Source organism: Entelurus aequoreus, linkage group LG27 (genome assembly GCF_033978785.1).
Source record: "Entelurus aequoreus isolate RoL-2023_Sb linkage group LG27, RoL_Eaeq_v1.1, whole genome shotgun sequence".
In the NCBI taxonomy this organism is placed as follows: Eukaryota; Metazoa; Chordata; class Actinopteri; order Syngnathiformes; family Syngnathidae; genus Entelurus; species Entelurus aequoreus.
Window position 1 is genome coordinate 24,746,764 of NC_084757.1, and position 18,719 is coordinate 24,765,482.

General features: G+C 39.3%; 1 protein-coding gene across 2 annotated transcripts in view; it reads left to right on the top strand.

Moving 5' to 3' along the window:
- rgl1 (ral guanine nucleotide dissociation stimulator-like 1) overlaps positions 1 to 18,719 on the top strand; it is a 98,690-nt gene that overhangs the window by 50,817 nt on the left and 29,154 nt on the right. The window contains exon 1 of one of the 2 annotated variants that reach the window (XM_062039520.1): positions 14,848 to 15,164. The exons of the other annotated variant lie outside the window; for it this stretch is intronic. Coding sequence (XP_061895504.1) covers positions 15,120 to 15,164 — 45 coding nt within the window. The 5' untranslated portion in view covers positions 14,848 to 15,119. Of the gene's footprint in view, positions 1 to 14,847; positions 15,165 to 18,719 lie in introns of those variants that run through there. 2 annotated transcript variants of the gene reach the window in all.

Consider the following 18,719-nt stretch of genomic DNA (forward strand, 5'->3'; position numbering starts at 1 on the left):
CTAAGATGAGATAAAAGCTCAGCAGAAAAGAAAGGCGGTAAGCAGGAAGTCTAGACTCCCTTTTGAAAACTTTTACGTCATCAAAACATGTCAAGGCACCTCATCTCATACCAATCACACACTAGCGCTAAACTAAGCGTCAAATCCAAACTGAAAAATCCTCTTACATTAGGATCATGCTTTGTCAAAGTTGTTTTGTAATGTAATTTGTGATATTTCTACCTAGATAAATATTTTGTGGCAGATTGAAATAAAGTGTATATTGTTTTATAACCTGTTATGATTGACATTCTGCAATTACAGAAGGTTTAGCAGGCTGAATAGTATATTTTAATAATTAATAGAGAAAGCTAAGACATTGTCATGCAGATATATGAATACGATTATCTTCTGCAACATGAAATGTACAGAATATCAGATGCATTTACTCAGGTAGAAATATCACGGATTTCAATACCAAACATCTTTGACAATCAAACGATGATTGTAACAATCCACATTTTGTGTTATTAATGCATGAAACTGGTATCCAAACATGATGTTACCATGAATTGATTAACGTGGACCCCGACTTAAACAAACTGAAAAACTTATTCGGGTGTTACCATTTAGTGGTCAATTGTACGGGATATGTACTGTGCAATCTAAATAAATAATGATAAATGGGTTGTACTTGTATAGCGCTTTTCTACCTTCAAGGTACTCAAAGCGCTTTGACAGTATTTCCACATTCACCCATTCACACACACATTCACACACTGATGGCGGGAGCTGCCATGCAAGGCGCTAACCAGCAGCCATCAGGAGCAAGGGTGAAGTGTCTTGCCCAAGGACACAACGAACGTGACTAGGATGGTAGAAGGTGGGGATTGAACCCCAGTAACCAGCAACCCTCCGATTGCTGGCCCAGCCACTCTACCAACTTCGCCACGCCGCCCCTAATAAAAGTTTCAATCAATCAATCAATGTAGACCCCCCGAATGCAAGTGCTCCTACAGCAGGAATACAAATTCTGGCAAGACACCAACACACTACAGCTGTTTAAAAAAGCATAATGTTTATAAAACATTTCATTAAAACACAGTAATTGTCCTGTCATGGTAATAAAATCCTGGAAATGATCTGTCTAGGGCAGGGGTCCCCAAACTTTTTGACTGGGGGGCCACATTGGGTTAAAACAATTTGGCCGGGGGCCGGGCTGTATATATATATATATATATATATATATATATATATATATATATATATATATATATATATATATATATATATATATATATATATATATATATATATATATATATATATATATATATATATATATATATATATATTAAAGTTAAGTTAAGTTAAAGTTAAAGTACCAATGATTGTCACACACACACTAGGTGTGGTGAAATTTGTCCTCTGCATTCGACCCATCCCCTATATATATATATATATATATATATATATATATATATATATATATATATATATATATATATATATATATATATATATATATATATATATATATATATATATATATGTGTGTACACTACCGTTCAAAAGTTTGGGGTCACCCAAACAATTTTGTGGAATAGCCTTCATTTCTAAGAACAAGAATAGACTGTCGAGTTTCAGATGAAAGTTCTCTTTTTCTGGCCATTTTGAGCGTTTAATTGACCCCACAAATGTGATGCTCCAGAAACTCAATCTGCTCAAAGGAAGGTCAGTTTTGTAGCTTCTATAACGAGCTAAACTGTTTTCAGATGTGTGAACATGATTGCACAAGGGTTTTCTAATCTTCAATTAGCCTTCTGAGCCAATGAGCAAACACATTGTACCATTAGAACACTGGAGTGATAGTTGCTAGAAATGGGCCTCTATACACCTATGTAGATATTGCACCAAAAACTAGACATTTGCAGCTAGAATAGTCATTTACCACATTAGCAATGTATAGAATGTATTTCTTTAAAGTTAAGACTAGTTTAAAGTTATCTTCATTGAAAAGTACAGTGCTTTTCCTTCAAAAATAAGGACATTTCAATGTGACCCCAAACTTTTGAACAGTATATATATATATATATATATATATGTATGAGTATATATATATGTATGTGTAAATATATATATATATATATATATATATATATATATATATATATATATATATATATATATATATATATATATATATATATATATATATATATATTTACACATACATATATATATATAAATAAATATATTCCTTGCGTACTAATTGACTGAAAGAGCGCACACTTTGCCGATTATGTCACATTATCGATGGGAAAATGCATTTTTGGACAATATGATTTGCCTGAGCGGCTAGGAGACACCGAGAGTAACGAGCGGTAGAAAATTAATTAGAAAGGACAGACTTTAAAAAATAATAATTTTAAAAAATTAAACTTTTTTTTTATTTTTTACTTGGGACAAAGACATGCACCTGGGTATAGGTTGATTGGCAACACTAAATGGTCCCTAGTGTGTGAATGTGAGTGTGTGAGTGTTGTCTGTCTATCTGTGTTGGCCCTGTGATGAGCTGGCCACTTGTCCCGAACGGGACAAGCGGTAGAAAATGAATGGATGGATGGATGGGACTTCCCGCGGGCCGGATTTTGGACGCTGGTGGGCCGTATTCGGCCCGCGGGCCGTAGTTTGGGAACCCCTGGTCTTGAGTACACTTAAAAAATACTTTAAAAAGGTTATCTATCCGTGATTAATCGCGATTAAATTTGAACAAACTGCAATTAATTGCAAATAAATATTTTCATTGTTTGACAACCCTAGTTCTAGTTCATGAAACAGAAAGTCAATAACCAAAGACAGCAAAAAACCCTTTGCCTCTGATGGCTGCTGGTTAGCGCCTTGCATGGCAGCTCCCGCCATCAGTGTGTGAATGTGTGTGTGAATGGGTGAATGTGGAAATACTGTCAAAGCGCTTTGAGTACCTTGAAGGTAGAAAAGCGCTATACAGGTACAGCCCATTTATCATTATTTATTTAACCTAGCATTATATTGCTGTTAAAAATACAAAAGACCAACAAAAACAAATAACCCCCATGCACGTGTTTTGTTGCCTGTAATGACAGAACATCTCACACAAGTCAAATTGAAAGATGTTACCCGCGTCAGCTCGTCCATCACGTTCGCCCCGTCGCCTCGTTTGCTCTGCGATATGACATCACTCCCGCTGTGAGAGCGACACTCCGTTCCCCTCGGGGCAGAGCTCGGGGTCGTGCGAGGTCGTTACCTTCCCACTGCCCCCGTGGGCTTCCCAGAACTCTTGAGGCCCTCATTGGACAGCGGGGCGGCTGGGCCTGGGAAATTGAGTCAGGGCTAGATGTGAGACCTGAACGCCGCCATGTCACAGTGACGTGCCCTCACCTTCATACGTGACGACCTCGTATGTGTGTATGATGGCTCAGTGACGCTAAGTGTGACGTGGGGGGTTCCTAATGGGTGTGTCAGTCAGGCACACACGCATAAAAAGCAGCATCTCTCCCACAGAAGTGGATGAAAATCTTCAATGTTTTCTGTGTGGTTCCTGACCACTTTGATGACTCTGGAACAGCAATGGCTCCTCCAACAAGTCATGTTTGTTTTGGTCCTCTACCAAGAAACTTATGATGTCACTGACATTGTTTGTTTATACCAGGAGTCCTCAAACTACGGCCTGCGGGCCAGATCGGGCCAAGTAAAAAAATAAATAAATACATATATATATATACATATACCGGTATGTATATACACTATATTGCCAAAAGTATTTGGCCACCTGCCTTGACTCACATATGAACTTGAAGTGCCATCCCATTCCTAACCCATAGTTCAATATGATATCAGTCCACCTTTTGCAGCTATTACAGCTTTAACTCTTCTGGTAAGGCTGTCCACAAGGTTGCGGAGTGTGTTTATAGGAATTTTCGACCATTCCTCCAAAAGAGCATTGGTGAGGTCCCACACTGATGTTGGTCGAAGAAAGCCTGCTCCAGGAGTTGGGCTTGGCCCCTTAATTCCAGTGAAAGGAACTTTGAATACTCCAGGATACCAAAACATTTTGGACAATTCCATGCTCCCAAACCTTGTGGGAACAGTTTGGAGCGGGCCCCTTCCTCTTCCAAAATGACTGTGCACCAGTGCACAAAGCAAGGTCACACATACTTGAAAGTCAAATATTTTGTTACTTCATGCATGTTAACTGCTCGCATGTTGGTTTTTGCAGGTGTATATCTTTGTGTCAAATATTTTATCTAACACGTGCTAACTGTAGCATGTTAGCATGTTAACAGTGACCATGCTAGCTTTTAGCCAGTGTTGCAAGTATATGCTTCAAAGTCAAGTATTTTGTTAGTGCACGCGTTTACTTTTAGCATGTTAACATTACCATGTTTGTATACTAGCTTTTTTTTAAACTAATTTTTAAGGTATACAGCCAAGAGTCATATATTTTGCTACTTGGTGCTATCTGGCTAACATGTTAACTGTTAGCATTTTGGTTCAGCTTTGGCTTTTCAGAATTTTCTAATTAAATCATCTTTTTATTGTTTTTTTGCTTGTTACTTCTGTCAAGGAAGTTTAATTTTTTATTACTCATTTTTTGACAATGAGGTAATAATATTAATAATAATAGTACAAACTATTCGTAGAGCGCTTTTCAAAAACTCTTTACAGCAGGGGTTTTTAACCTTTCGGGCCTCTGGGCCCAACCTTTCCACTACAGAAGGGCCTGTGGGGCCCTCTCAAATATTAACACTAAGTTAATAAGCTTACTCTTGATTCTAATCATGTTCAAAAATTATATTTAACCTAGGTTAACAGTGCTAAGTGGATGAACATAACTTAATTAATAGTAATTAATAACAATATATATCAGCTGAGATAGGCTCCAGAACCCCCCGTGACCAGGAAAGGGACAAGCGGTAGAAAATGGATGGATGGATATATATCAGCCCTTTGAGACACTTGTGATTTAGGGCTATATAAATAAACATTGATTGATTGATATATATATATCTCTTAAATAAACTGTCAACAAAATTTAAGTGGAAATGAAAATACAGTTTCACCACATCGGTCATCATTTTTGCACTCAAGAAACTTCTCTATGACTTTACCACCAGACTTCTTCTGTTGGTTTGCTATTGTCACTACTGCCACAAGTGGTGGAAAAGTGTATTACAACTAAGTGTGGCCCATACGGACCACATCAAACAGATATTTTTTGCCGGCCCTCGAGAGTGTAATGCTAAGAAACTGCTTGACAGGGTAAAAAATAAATAGCAAATTATAAATGAACACAGAATTCAATATCAAGAATGATAATGTTATTTATTACTAAATGTGAACGTTTTAAAAAGTCGTAAACTACAACAATCATGCTTTCATTGTTTCATTTGTTTTATGGATTATGTCAAGTACTTAACCCGAGTCATCAATGAATGAATTTACAAACCAGTACTCGCGTACAAACACAATTTGTCCACAATACAACTTTTGTCCCCAATGAACAAGCCACCACAAGACCAGTGTTTAATTCATATCTTCCCGTTTATTCACATCAGTGGGCTGTGTTGACTGTATGTCGCAGCAGGAGCACAGCGTCTTTCTTTCTCACACACTCGGACCATTCTCCATTCTCTACGCACTGACAATACACAACACTGATGACGCCATGTACCGCCTTCCTTGTATTGTCTAACACACAACGCCTTACAGGCCACAGCTGCTTCACTCACAAGACTTGCTGATCATTCTCAGGCATGACTACAAGAACATGTTACATCTTGATCAAGTATTGTTGGGAAATTTGCCTGGAAATATACAGTAAATTACACATTTTTGTTGACTGATACAGAGTTACGGTCGTGTAATATTGCAACTATTCTCAGCAACTATTAGTAGTGACCTAGATCAAACACAAAACACCATTTAGTTCAATATTAAAGCAAGGAAAAGTAACTTAATGAGAAATTATAGCAACATATGTTGGTAGCTTTGGGTGAAGAGTAAAATCAGTACAGTTCAAAGCTCTATATCAGGGGAGTCTAAACTTTTTGACTTGGGGGCCGCATTGGGCTAAAAGAATCTGCTCGAAGGCCAAAGGCAGACATCTAAAGAAACTATATATATATATATACAGTACAGGCCAAAAGTTTGGACACACCTTCTCATTTCAATGCGTTTTCTTTATTTTCATGACTATTTACATTGTAGACTGTAACTATATATGTAACTATATATATACAGTATATATATATATATATATATATATATATATATATATATATATATATATATATATATATATATATATATATATATATATATATATATATATATATATATACAGTACAGGCCAAAAGTTTGGACACACCTTCTCATTTCAATGTGTTTTCTTTATTTTCATGACTATTTACATTGTAGATTGTCACTGAAGGCATCAAAACTATGAATGTCAAGCTTCAAGCACACCTTTGAAGTGAAAACCATTTCAGGTGACTACCTCTTGAAGCTCATCGAGAGAATGCCAAAAGTGTGCAAAGCAGTAATCAGAGCAAAGGGTGGCTATTTTGAAGAAATTAGAATATAAAACATGTTTTCAGTTATTTCACCTTTTTTTGTTAAGTACATAACTCCACATGTGTTCATTCATAGTTTTGATGCCTTCAGTGACAATCTACAATGTAAATAGTCATGAAAATAAAGAAAACCCATTGAATGAGAAAGTGTGTCCAAACGTTTGGCCTGTACTGTATATAAGTGTGTATGTATGTGTGTGTGTGTGTGTGTGTGTGTGTGTGTGTGTGTGTGTGTGTGTGTGTGTGTGTGTGTGTGTGTGTGTGTGTGTGTGTGTGTGTGTGTGTGTGTGTGTGTGTGTGTGTGTGTGTGTGTGTGCGTGCGTGCGTGCGTGCGTGCGTGCGTGTGTGTGTGTGTGTGTGTGTGTGTTATCTGTATGTAGGTATATACAGTATATCTTAGGGGTATATATATATCTTAGGAGTGTAATGATTAGTTTTGACAACGTTCCGATTCTATTCAATATTCCTGGTTGCCGATTCGATTCAGGGACGATGTTATTTTTACATATACAATACGAATACGAAACAATACAATAAGTTGAAAGTGATTTTAGTAACTTTTTAGCAAAATTAATGTGAAATGAATAGTGCATACTGGACACTGCAGGTGAAGTTTCCTAAGGGAATTATGTATGGATGAATTACGGATACAGACAAGCAAGTAAACAACAACTAATGGCCAATGCATTCACATCTAATTTAGATAAAGAAATACTTAAGGTTGAATTATCAAGAGGAAACATTTTAAGCGTGCAATTTAAACATTTAAGCAATTTTCAATAAAAGTACAGTAACCAACATTTTAAGAGTAGATTTACCTGCTAGTTTCCCGACCCAGCCATACAGTATCTGGTCTCCGCCCTGGCATCGCCATTGAAGGACAGCGTCCCAGGGGCGGTATAGCTCGGTTGGTAGAGTGGCCGTGCCAGCAAGTTGAGGGTTCCAGGTTCGACCCCCGCTTCCGCCATCCTAGTCACTTCCATTGTGTCCTTGGGCAAGACACTTTACCCACCTGCTCCGTGTGCCACCCACACTGATTTAAATGTAACTTAGATATTGGGTTTCACTATGTAAAATCGCTTTGAGTCACTAGAGGAAAGCGCTATATATAAATATAATTCACTTCACACACTTCACAGGTGTGCAGAAGCATGTATTTTCCCCCATCCCTGTTGATGGCTTTGGCCCCTCACTTCCGAATTTTCATATCCCCCTTTATCCATCTCTTTTATTTCTTTCTTTCTCATCAAATGACTTCTTGTGTTCCAGGAGTCGATGCTTCGCGGTAACATGCACCGCTGTCACTTCCACTTTTGTGGTTTCATGTTGTGTTGTGGCTTTATCAGTGTGTTGTCAAATTTCTATTTGTTGTGGCTTTTGCAACTGTAGCTGCAAGTTATGATATTTTCATTCCTGGCAGTACAGAAAGAAAGACACAGTCGGAGATACACTCTGACGTTTTTTTTTTAAACAAGCAGTAACAATCTCAGGGAGTCAAAACACACATGTATTTAAGAGCTGCTGTTTGCCACAACTCCTGTTTAGACACTCTAGTCTACACACAGACACCCAAACTCTCGCGCGAATCCGTACACGTCACACACAACAGCACCATCTCTTAAAGGCACATACACACACATGTCACAGATATCACACTATTGTCTGGTGGCGTTTGCGTTTGTTATGACATTTCTCGACCACCGTATATATATCCGTCATTTTTGTTTTGACAGACAGCAAAATAGACTTAACGTTTAACACTGTTATTATTAAAAGTGCTTAACTTCATATAAAGTCTACCGTTCTTCAATCCAGTGGTTTTCATTTTCTGGTATTGATTAAAATCGATCGATTCACTTTTAAAACCATATTGGATCGAAACCTATCTTTTGAAAGGCAAACTTGCTGAGCACATATCAATATACTTGAAATTTAGGAATATAAATCAATATATCGATGTATCGATTAATCGTTACACCCCTAATACACACATATGTTTACACTATATTGCCAAAAGTATTTGGCCACCTGCCTTGACTTACCTATAAACTTGAAGTGCCATGTAATTCCTTATCAATAGGGTTCAATATAATGTCGATCCACCTTTTGCAGCTATTACAGCTTCAACTCTTCTGGGAAGGCTGTCCACAAGGTTGCAGAGTGTGTTTATAGGAATTTTCGACCATTCTTCCAAAAGCGCATTGGTGAGATCCCACACTGATGTTTGTCGAGAAGGCCTGGCTAGAGATGTCAGATATTATCGGCCGATAAATGCTTTAAAATGTAATATCGGAAATTATCGGTATCGGTTTCAAAATGATCGGTATCGCTTTCAAAAAGTAAAATGTATGACTTTTTAAAACGCCGCTGTGTACACGGACGTAGTGAGAAGTACAGAGCGCCAATAAACCTTAAAGGCACTGCCTTTGCATGCCGGCCCAGTAACATAATATCTACAGCTTTTCACACACACAAGTGAATTCAAGGCATACTTGGTCAACAGCCATACAGGTCACACTGAGGGTGACGGTATAAACAACTTTAACACTGTTACAAATATGCGCCACACTGTGAACCCACACCAAACAAGAATGACAAACACATTTCGGGAGAACATCCGCACCGTAACACAACATAAACACAACAGAACAAATACCCAGAACCCCTTGTAGCACTAACTCTTCCGGGAAGCTACAATATACGGCCCATTCTTTCAACAAATGTTTGTAGAAACAGTCTCCATGCCTAAGTGCTTGATTTTATACACCTGTGGCCGGGCCAAGTGATTAGGACACCTGAGTCTAATCATTTGGATGAGTGGCTAAATACTTTTGGCAATGCAATGTATGTATGTTATGACTATGGTTACAATACCGCTGGTCAGTCGTGTGCCGTCAGGGCCAGCAAGGCCTTCTCTGCTGGCCGAACATAACCAGAAATCCATCCATCCATCCATTTTCTACCGCTTGTCCCATTCGGGGTCGCGGGGGTGCTAGAGCCTATCTCAGCTGCATTCGGGCGGAAGGCGGGGGTGCAGAAATCATGATCATAATTAAAGATAAAACACATTTTTTATTTACTTCATATTCTCTTCATGTCATATTATGCTCCTTCCAGCGCTGTTGTTTTTAGGTTATAGAGTTTTTATCCAATCAGAATCCAGCTTGCTTATGTTGCCATGCTGTACGAAATCTGCTTGAAGCCTTCAGAGTCAACAATGCTGGCGTCTATGCACTGTAAGTGAACGGGGACATACAGGTGATAGACAGTTGCGATAGCCAATCAGATCACGAGTTGTTGTCAGTAAGGCCTTCTAGATGGCCTAAGGCAGATATATATAGTGATGTTATGAGCTAGGTAACTCAAGAACACCATTACCCAGCATGCCACAGTAGTGCAGCGCATGCGCAGTAACCACGTTTAGCCAGCAGCGGGATGTTTGTGATAAGCACCTTGTGGAGTAAACTTTAAGAACTCAGCCAACATGCCTCGTCTGCATCTTTTATGATTGGACAATACAACACATATATTTGCAAGGCCATTTTCAAGAAGGATATTTAAAGAGAAACTACATCTTGTGACACGATGTCAGCCAACCCTGGAAGCTCGAATGGTTTCTACAGATTGTGAGTTCAGATATTTTATTTCTTTATTTTTTCACGTTTAAAATGTTTTTTTGCTATTTAAATTTTGACAGTACCACATAAGATATGTTTTAATTGCTGATGCGGGTTTATTGATTTTTAAATGCGCCAGAAAATAACCCGTTTTGTACACTGTTGAGGTGATTCAATGCGCAGTAGGGCGTAAGTGTGTTCCGGTATAGTATTTCTCCAGCAATGGCCATGTGGTGACATAAATTATGGTATTTTGAGAGGTAATCATTGAAGTCGGACATCACTGAAGGCCTAGGTGGGAAACGCACGGCCCGCCACTGATATGTATGCATGTACAGTATGTATGGTTATGGCTATGGTTGCACTAGTGGTTAGAGTGTCCGCCCTGAGATCGGTAGGTTGTGAGTTCAAAGACTATAAAAATGGGACCCATTATCTCCCTGCTTGGCACTCAGCATCAAGGGTTGGAATTGGGGGTTAAATCACCAAAAATGATTCCCGGGCACGGCCACCGCTGCTTCTCACTGCTCTCCTCACCTCCCAGGGGGTGGAACAAGGGTGATGGGTCAAATGCAGAGAATAATTTCGCCACACCTAGTGTGTGTGTGTGTCACAATCATTGGTACTTTAACTTTTAACTTTAATAGCGCTGGTTGAGTACAGCCATGTAAACAAAAAAGTTGTTGACAACAATTGCTACCGAGCCCCCACAATGCATTGCGAAATCCCGTGCCTCTTGAAGCCTTATATCACTGGGGCCAAACTCAAGGCCCGGGGGCCAAACATGGCCCGCCACATTATTGTATGTGGCCCGCGAAAGCCTGGAAATAATATGCTTAATCTTTTCTCAGTAAATATATTTGTTGTTTCTCTTTTGACATTAAAAATCTTGTACTGCATGCAATTGCATATCTTTTTAAAATTCAATATGCGTGGGTTCCCTCCGGGTAGTCCGGCTTCCTCCCACCTCCAAAGACATGCACCTGGGGATAGGTTGATTGGTAACAGTAAAAATTGGCCCTAGTGTGTGAATGTGAGTGTGAATGTTGTCTGTCTATCTGTGTTGGCCCTGCGATGAGGTGGCGACTTGTCCAGGGTGTAAACCTGCCTTCCGCCCGATTGTAGCTGAGATAGGCTCCAGCGCCCCCCGCAACCCCAAAGGGAATAAGCGGTAGAAAATGGATGGATGGATATTATCAAAATCAAAATATTATATGATCATGTATTCCAAAAATATTTTTTGGTAAAATAAAGATAAATACTGTACTTAAATATCTGCTTGACTTATGATTTCAAAACAAATTATCCTTTAAATTGTAGACTATAATTGACAATAGATTTTACGGTTAAATTCCGCCGACTGAATTTTTTACCGTAAAATCAACTTTGGTACTGTTTTTTTCCATATACAGGAAGACACTAAAACATTAAAAAACAAAACAAAAAACTGGCAGCTCTGTTGCTTGAATTTTACCGCTAAAAACAGTAGTATTGTTTTTCCATTCCATTTATTAAAATGTTTTATATGCTGTAAAAAAAAAAACACTGCTTTTACTGAGCTGCCAGTTTTTAAAGTAAAATTGAAATATTTTTTTCTGCAGCTTATGTAAAAAAAATTATTGTTAATGTATTATATATATATACATGTATATTCCAGTGATGTGCGGTGAGGTTCATGGCTGGTGAGGCACTGACTTCATCACAGTCAGATTTACAAACATATGAACCCTAAAGAGTATCTTATTCACCATTTGATTGGCAGCAGTTAACGGGTTATGTTTAAAAGCTCCTACCAGCATTCTTCCCTGCTTGGCACTCAGCATCAAGGGTTGGAATTGGGGGTTAAATCACTAAAAATGATTCCCGGGCGCGGCGCCGCTGCTGCCCACTGCTCCCCTCACCTCCCAGGGGGTGATCAAGGGGATGGGTCAAATGCAGAGGACAAATTTCACCACACCTCGTGTGTGTGACAATCATTGGTACTTTAACTTAACTTTAGCTTTACACATACAAACTGTAGCACACAAAAAAGCACATTTAATTAAAAAAAACGTTATTATGGTCCTACTTTTACTTATAAATGAAGTCCATGCGCCGCTCCTTCTGAACAAAAGCATCGATAACTTGTTTATAGAAGTCTTCCTTACCTTTCTTCAGTTTTAAAAGTCTCTCTGTCTCGATGGAGATCTTCCTTTAATTATTACCTCCTGCTTCGATTGAAAGTCCAGTTTAGAAAACTGTTTTATTTTAGATATGTAATCCTCCATGTTAAAAGTCCAGGCGAGAGGAAAAAATAAACGATCGCTAACTGTTGCTGCTTGTTGTCACTTATTCTGCAACCGAGTAGTCGCAAGAATGATCCCTGGGATCACTAGCGCCCTCTACCACCAGGAGGCGGGATTACTGCGAGCCTCACCCAGTGCGTCTTCGCAGCCGTTTTATGATTGCTCAGCACAAGAAATACGTTACACACATACAGTTGTTGAAAAAATACACTGTATATTATATACCTCAGCTAACTAAACTATGGAAATGTATGATATAATTCATATAGCAATACGGTCTTACTGCACAGCAGGCCAGCAGTTAGCCGAGTCATTGCGCAATCCATGGTGAGGCTCAACTGGCTGGTGACTCACCGCAAGTCTCTTCTCAGTATTTGAACGGCAAATGTGAAAATTCAGCGATTTTGAATAAAAATAATCTAAAACTGGTGAAGTTAAATGGAAAATAACTTTATAGTATAATCACTGGATACATATAACAATTTAATAAAACATTTTTTGTTTTTAAATTTTTGTTCTTTCCATGATGGCACGTGAGGCCCCGCCTCACCTGCCTCCCCTAACTGCACGTCACTGATGTATATTCATATATTACTCATTGTTAAAGGCCTACTGAAATGATTTTTTTTTATTTAAACGGGAATAGCAGATCCATTCTATGTGTCATACTTGATCATTTCGCGATATTGCCATATTTTTGCTGAAAGGATTTAATAGAGAAAATCGACGATAAAGTTCGCAACTTTTGCTCGCTGATAAAAAAAAGCCTTGCCTGTACCGGAAGTAGCGTGACGTCACAGGAGCTAGTATTCCTCACAATTCCCCATTGTTTACAATGGAGCGAGAGAGATTCGGACCGAGAAAGTGATGATTACCCCATTAATTTGAGCGAGGATGAAAGATTCGTAGATGAGGAACCCTACAGTAAAGGACTTGAGAGACAGTGATGGTTGTATCTTTTTTCGCTCTGACCGTAACTTAGGTACAAGCTGGCTCATTGGATTCCACACTGTCCTTTTTTTATTGTGGATCACGGATTTGTATTTTAAACCACCTCGGATACTATATCCTCTTGAAAATGAGAGTCGAGAACGCAAAATGGACATTCAGTGCCTTTTATCTCCACGACAATACATCGGCGAAATGCTTTAGCTACGAGCTAACGTGATAGCATCGTGCTTTAACTGCATATAGAAACAAAAAAAATAAAGGATAGAAGGAAGGATAGATAGAAAATCAACAATACTATTAAACCGTGGACATGTAAATACACGGTTAATTCTTTCCAGGCTGGCGAAGGTTAACAATGCTGTGCTAACGACGCCATTGAAGCTAACTTAGCATCTTAGCAACGGGACCTCACAGAGCTATGCTAAAAACATTAGCTCTCCACCTACGCCAGCCAGCCCTCATCTACTCATCAACACCCGTGCTCACCTGCGTTCCAGCGATCGGCAGAAGGACGAAGGACTTCACCCGATGCGTTTGGCGGCCCGGAGACGTAGGAAGTCAAGGTGAGGTCGGCGGCTAGCGCGGCTAGCGCGGCTAGCGCGGCTAGCGCTCCAACAAAGTCCTCCTGGTTGTGTTGCTGTAGTCCGCTGCTAATACACCGATCCCACCTACAACTGTCTTCTTTGCAGCCTTCATTGTTCATTAAACAAATTGCAAAAAATGTCCAAAATACTGTGGAATTATGAAATGAAAACAGAGCTTTTTGTATAGGATTCTACGGGTACCATAACTTCCGTTACTCTGACTTCGTCACGCGCATACGTCATCATACCGCGACGTTTCAGCCGGATATTTCCCGGGAAGTTTTAAAAGTCACTTTATAAGTTAACCCGGCCGTATTGGCATGTGTTGCAATGTTAAGATTTCATCATTGATATATAAACTATCAGACTGCGTGGTCGGTAGTAGTAGGTTTCAGTAGGCCTTTAAAATTGGCCCTCTGAGGGCAACCATAACTGCGATGTGGCCCTCAATGAAAACAAGTTTTGACACCCCTGCCTTATATGCTTTTCTTATTTTTTTCTCTCAAATTGCTGCACCTCTCCGGAAGTCCTCAAGCCCGCGTTACAATTTTCACTTAAAAAAAAAAGTACATATGCTTTTTATATACTACCATTAGTTACCATTGTCAGTTTTTGCAACAACTCTTTTTAATGGTTAGACTTAACAAGTTGAAAAACGTATTCGGGTGTTACCATTTAGTGGTCAATTGTACGGAATATGTACTGAACTGTGCAATCTACTAATAAAAGTTTCAATCAATCAAAAAAAAAAAAAAAGGTTTGAAGAGAGCGGGGACTCTCTTCGGTTGAAGTGAGGGGGCACAAAGATGGCGCAGGAGGGAGGAAGGAGGAGGAGTTTCTCGCCTTGATGTTTGGAGTGCGAGGAGGAGGAGTTTGCTCATTCACTAGAAGAGCCTTGGACTTTACTGACAGCTGGAGAAGGAGAGCGGCAGTATCTAGTGTTGACTAGTGCACCGGTGCAGAAGGAGACAAACATCTTACAATAAGACGATAAAGCAGATCAAGTGGTTGCTTTTTTTTTTTTTAAAGGCGCCATCTTCGCTATTTTGTCGAGGGACTTTACGCCAACTCTGATGCTGGCCCCGGACCATGAGAGAAGGACTCACTATGAAGTTCGCCTGGAAAACTAAAATGGTAAAAAAAAAGAACAACTAAATAAGTTTTGTCTGCAGCTTTGAGAGAAAGGATGAGGAGGAAGGGGGCGATTGTAAGCTTGGGAAAGTAGGGGATAAAGAGGGGGAGGGGCTGGTTGTAATGTTGTGATAGCTTTTCTATGTTGTTCCTTTTCACAAACTTGCTCTATTTGCTTCCCTCCTCCTTATATTAATGATGGGTGTGCAACTTTTTCATGTAAAAGTTATTGACTTATGTGGATCCAGATGAATTTGACAAAATGTGGTTCAGAGAAAACTGGATATTAGTTAAAGTAACTATGTAAAGAAAAAGGGGGGGATTCAAAAAGTGTATACTTCTTCCCATTACCCTTTTGAGATATGTTTGATTTTATTTCATTAATTCAATTTGTATTTTCTTTTTTGAGAAATAATAATATTGTCATTGAGCACAAGACTGTTCAATGGAGTACATGTATGATGTGGAGCTGACTATGACATACTAAGTAAACAACTAAACAATAAGACCGACAGAGACGAAGAGGACAACTTCCAAAGGGGTAGGGGGCTCTTATAGTTTAAAAGGGGCAGATTACACCCTTGTATCCATACATAGATTCTACTTTCTGTTGAGGTAACAACCACTAGGCCATTTGTTTACGTCTGCTCAGTCTCAGTTGATAAAACGGACATTCATTATTTTTTTTTTTAAAGAAATGCAGTGATTTGCAGTGGATGCAAACTTGTTTGACAACATGCATGCCGAGCTGGGCCGGGCCGGGCCTGGCCGGACCTCCCCAGCCATTGTTTTGGGACTGTGCATGCATGACTCATTGCAGCTGCAGAAGGGGAGACAAGTGGGGAGCCTCCCCCCTTCCCCCCCCCCAACAAACACACAGGCCTCCTTGGGACGTTGTCCAATCTATATGTTTATTGGTGCAGACTAGTGTGCACCTGGGATCAGCTCCAGCGACCCCGTAAGGGACAAGCGGTAGAAAATGGATGGATAGTATGAGGTGGCGACTTGTCCATGGTGTACACCGCCTTCCATCCAATTGTAGCTGGGATAGGCTCCAGCATCCCCCGTGACCCCGAGAGGGAGAAGCGGTAGAAGATGGATGGATGGATAGTTGTGGCTTGGTTTCACCCTTTGACCTTTTTCTAACCCCCCTTTTGGACTTTAAAAGCATGTGTGTAGTCCAAGCTGTGGCTGCATAGTGTGCGTGTGTGTTTAAGGACTTGGCCGTCATGTTGCATTCGTGGTGTTTGGATCTGGCCCCGGCGCTTCTGTTTTTGTCTTCACATGTTGATGTGTCAGCATTTCAATCTAGCTTTTGAGCCCTCTGTTGGCAGCCTTGTTTTTCTGTGTGTGAATTGTTACTCATTCGCACCCCCGTCAGTCTGTTTATGGACCCCACTGTGTGTCAGTGAGTTTACTCGCCTCATGTTGCACTGGCCATAAAATCAGTCTCTTTTGCAGGGGTTTTCTGTGTGAACGGCACAGAAAAGTCCCCACAACTGTTTTCAACATAGCATGGTAGACTGAGTGAGTATGGGCTTTCACACAACCGTCGTTTCGGGATTCCCGGAATGGGGTGTTGACACAGGGGTTTTCCAGGCTTGGAGGTAGTAACAGAGCCCATGTAGGCACATAGCAGTATTCAGGTAGCTGTGTGAAATGCACAAACGATTAACATATACAGTATAAACCGCACCCACTACATTTTTAAAGAAAAAATATTTTTTTGTACATTAGCAGCACCAGACTAAAGCCGCAAATACATACCTTTACACTGTGAAATGAAATGTTTACATACAAAGATGTTGTAAATGTTTATTTACATACATTAATTGTTTCCAAATGGTGCCTGTAACATGGCAGTAGAGGGGTTGATCAAACAAAACAGAAAAGTCAATGTTGTTTTTATTCATCCTTGTTGAGATAAATAGGATTGTCTTCTTTTTTAATGTTCATTATGTCTATCAGGATTCTTCTTCCTTGTGCTTTGTAAACACTTTGAGTTTTAATCGTTTTTTAAAGTGGATCATTTAAGTACATTTCTTTGCTTAATACATTCCATGATTTAGTTGTCGCTATAGAAAAATCCATATGTAGCGGCTACTCTCGCGTTCCAAAAAGTTTGAAAAAATAAAAATAAAGTAATGCAGAGTAGTCTTGAGGAGGAGGTGTTTGACTCACTAAATTCCTTAATAAGCACTCGCGGAGATATTTCTAGATTCCAAATGATCATAATTTATTTTCACAAACAAAAAATATTCTCCATGGTTTACTTTCAACATAATCAAAATAACTTATTTAGCGTGGCTTCAAAATAACTTGTTTTAGCGTGGCTTCAAAATAACTTGTTTTAGCGTGGCTTCAAAATAACTTGTTTTAGCGGTAAACAAACTGTTTCACTCCTCACTCCTTCAACATGATAGACAGACAAAGGGCACCCAGCTGTCCTGTCTTCTTAATTATAGGAGGAGGAAGTGGCTCACCAGTAGGAGCGTGAGCAGCTGAAAACAATCAGTCAATCACAATGAAATCTAAAACATCCAATAATTCATTAACATAATTCTTGACATTATTTGATTTCATTGTCAAACAATTAATAAATAAATAATATAGATAGGCTCCAACTGGCTCCAACACCATACATTAGCAACACTTTTTTATAAGCCGCATGTTTTAAAGCGTTGGAAAAAAGTAGCGGTTTATAGTCCGGAAAGTATGGTACTTCAGAAAGCCAGAACATTTCCCACTGGTATTCCATTCATTTTTGTTCACACAGAAAAAATCCGGCAGTGTGAAAGACGCAAGTAACTTACTTAGAACCTGGGCCCTTTCTGTGTGTGGATGTAGAATCAAGCTAATTTTATTTAGACATCCTGCAAAATTTACACACTATAACCATAACAGTATGGGCTGCTTTCAATTGTATGTACATTTAACACAGAACCCAGTGGGACATTGTTGTAACTCTGTGTGTACACCAGTATAAGATGTGGGACAAATATACATATAAAATACTTGCATTTAATGCAACCAAATGAGGGCTGAAGGATTTTGAGAAAAAACATAATTGCGATTTTTCTCTCCGTAACTGCGATTGCGATTCGATTTGCAATTTTTATATTTTATACATAAATGGGTTATACTTGTATAGCGCTTTTCTACCTTCAAAGTATCCAAAGCGCTTTGATACTATTTCCACATTTACCCATTCACACATACACACATTCAGATCAGATCAGATCAGAATAGTTTTATTGCCATTGTTTGAGAACGGGTTCACAAACTAGGAATTTTTCTTGGTGCAATCGTGCAACATAAAATATTCACACACTGATGGCAGGAGCTGCCATGCAAGGCCCGAACCACGACCCATCAGGAGCAAGAGTGAAGTGTCTTGCCCAAGGACAAAACAGACGTGACTAGGATGGCAGAAGCTTGGGATTGAACTAGGAACCCTTAAGTTGCTGGCACGGCCGCTCTACCAACCGAGACACGCCGTTAAACAGAGCTTTGAAAAAGAATAAATAATCGATAAAAATTATAGTGTTTATTATGTAA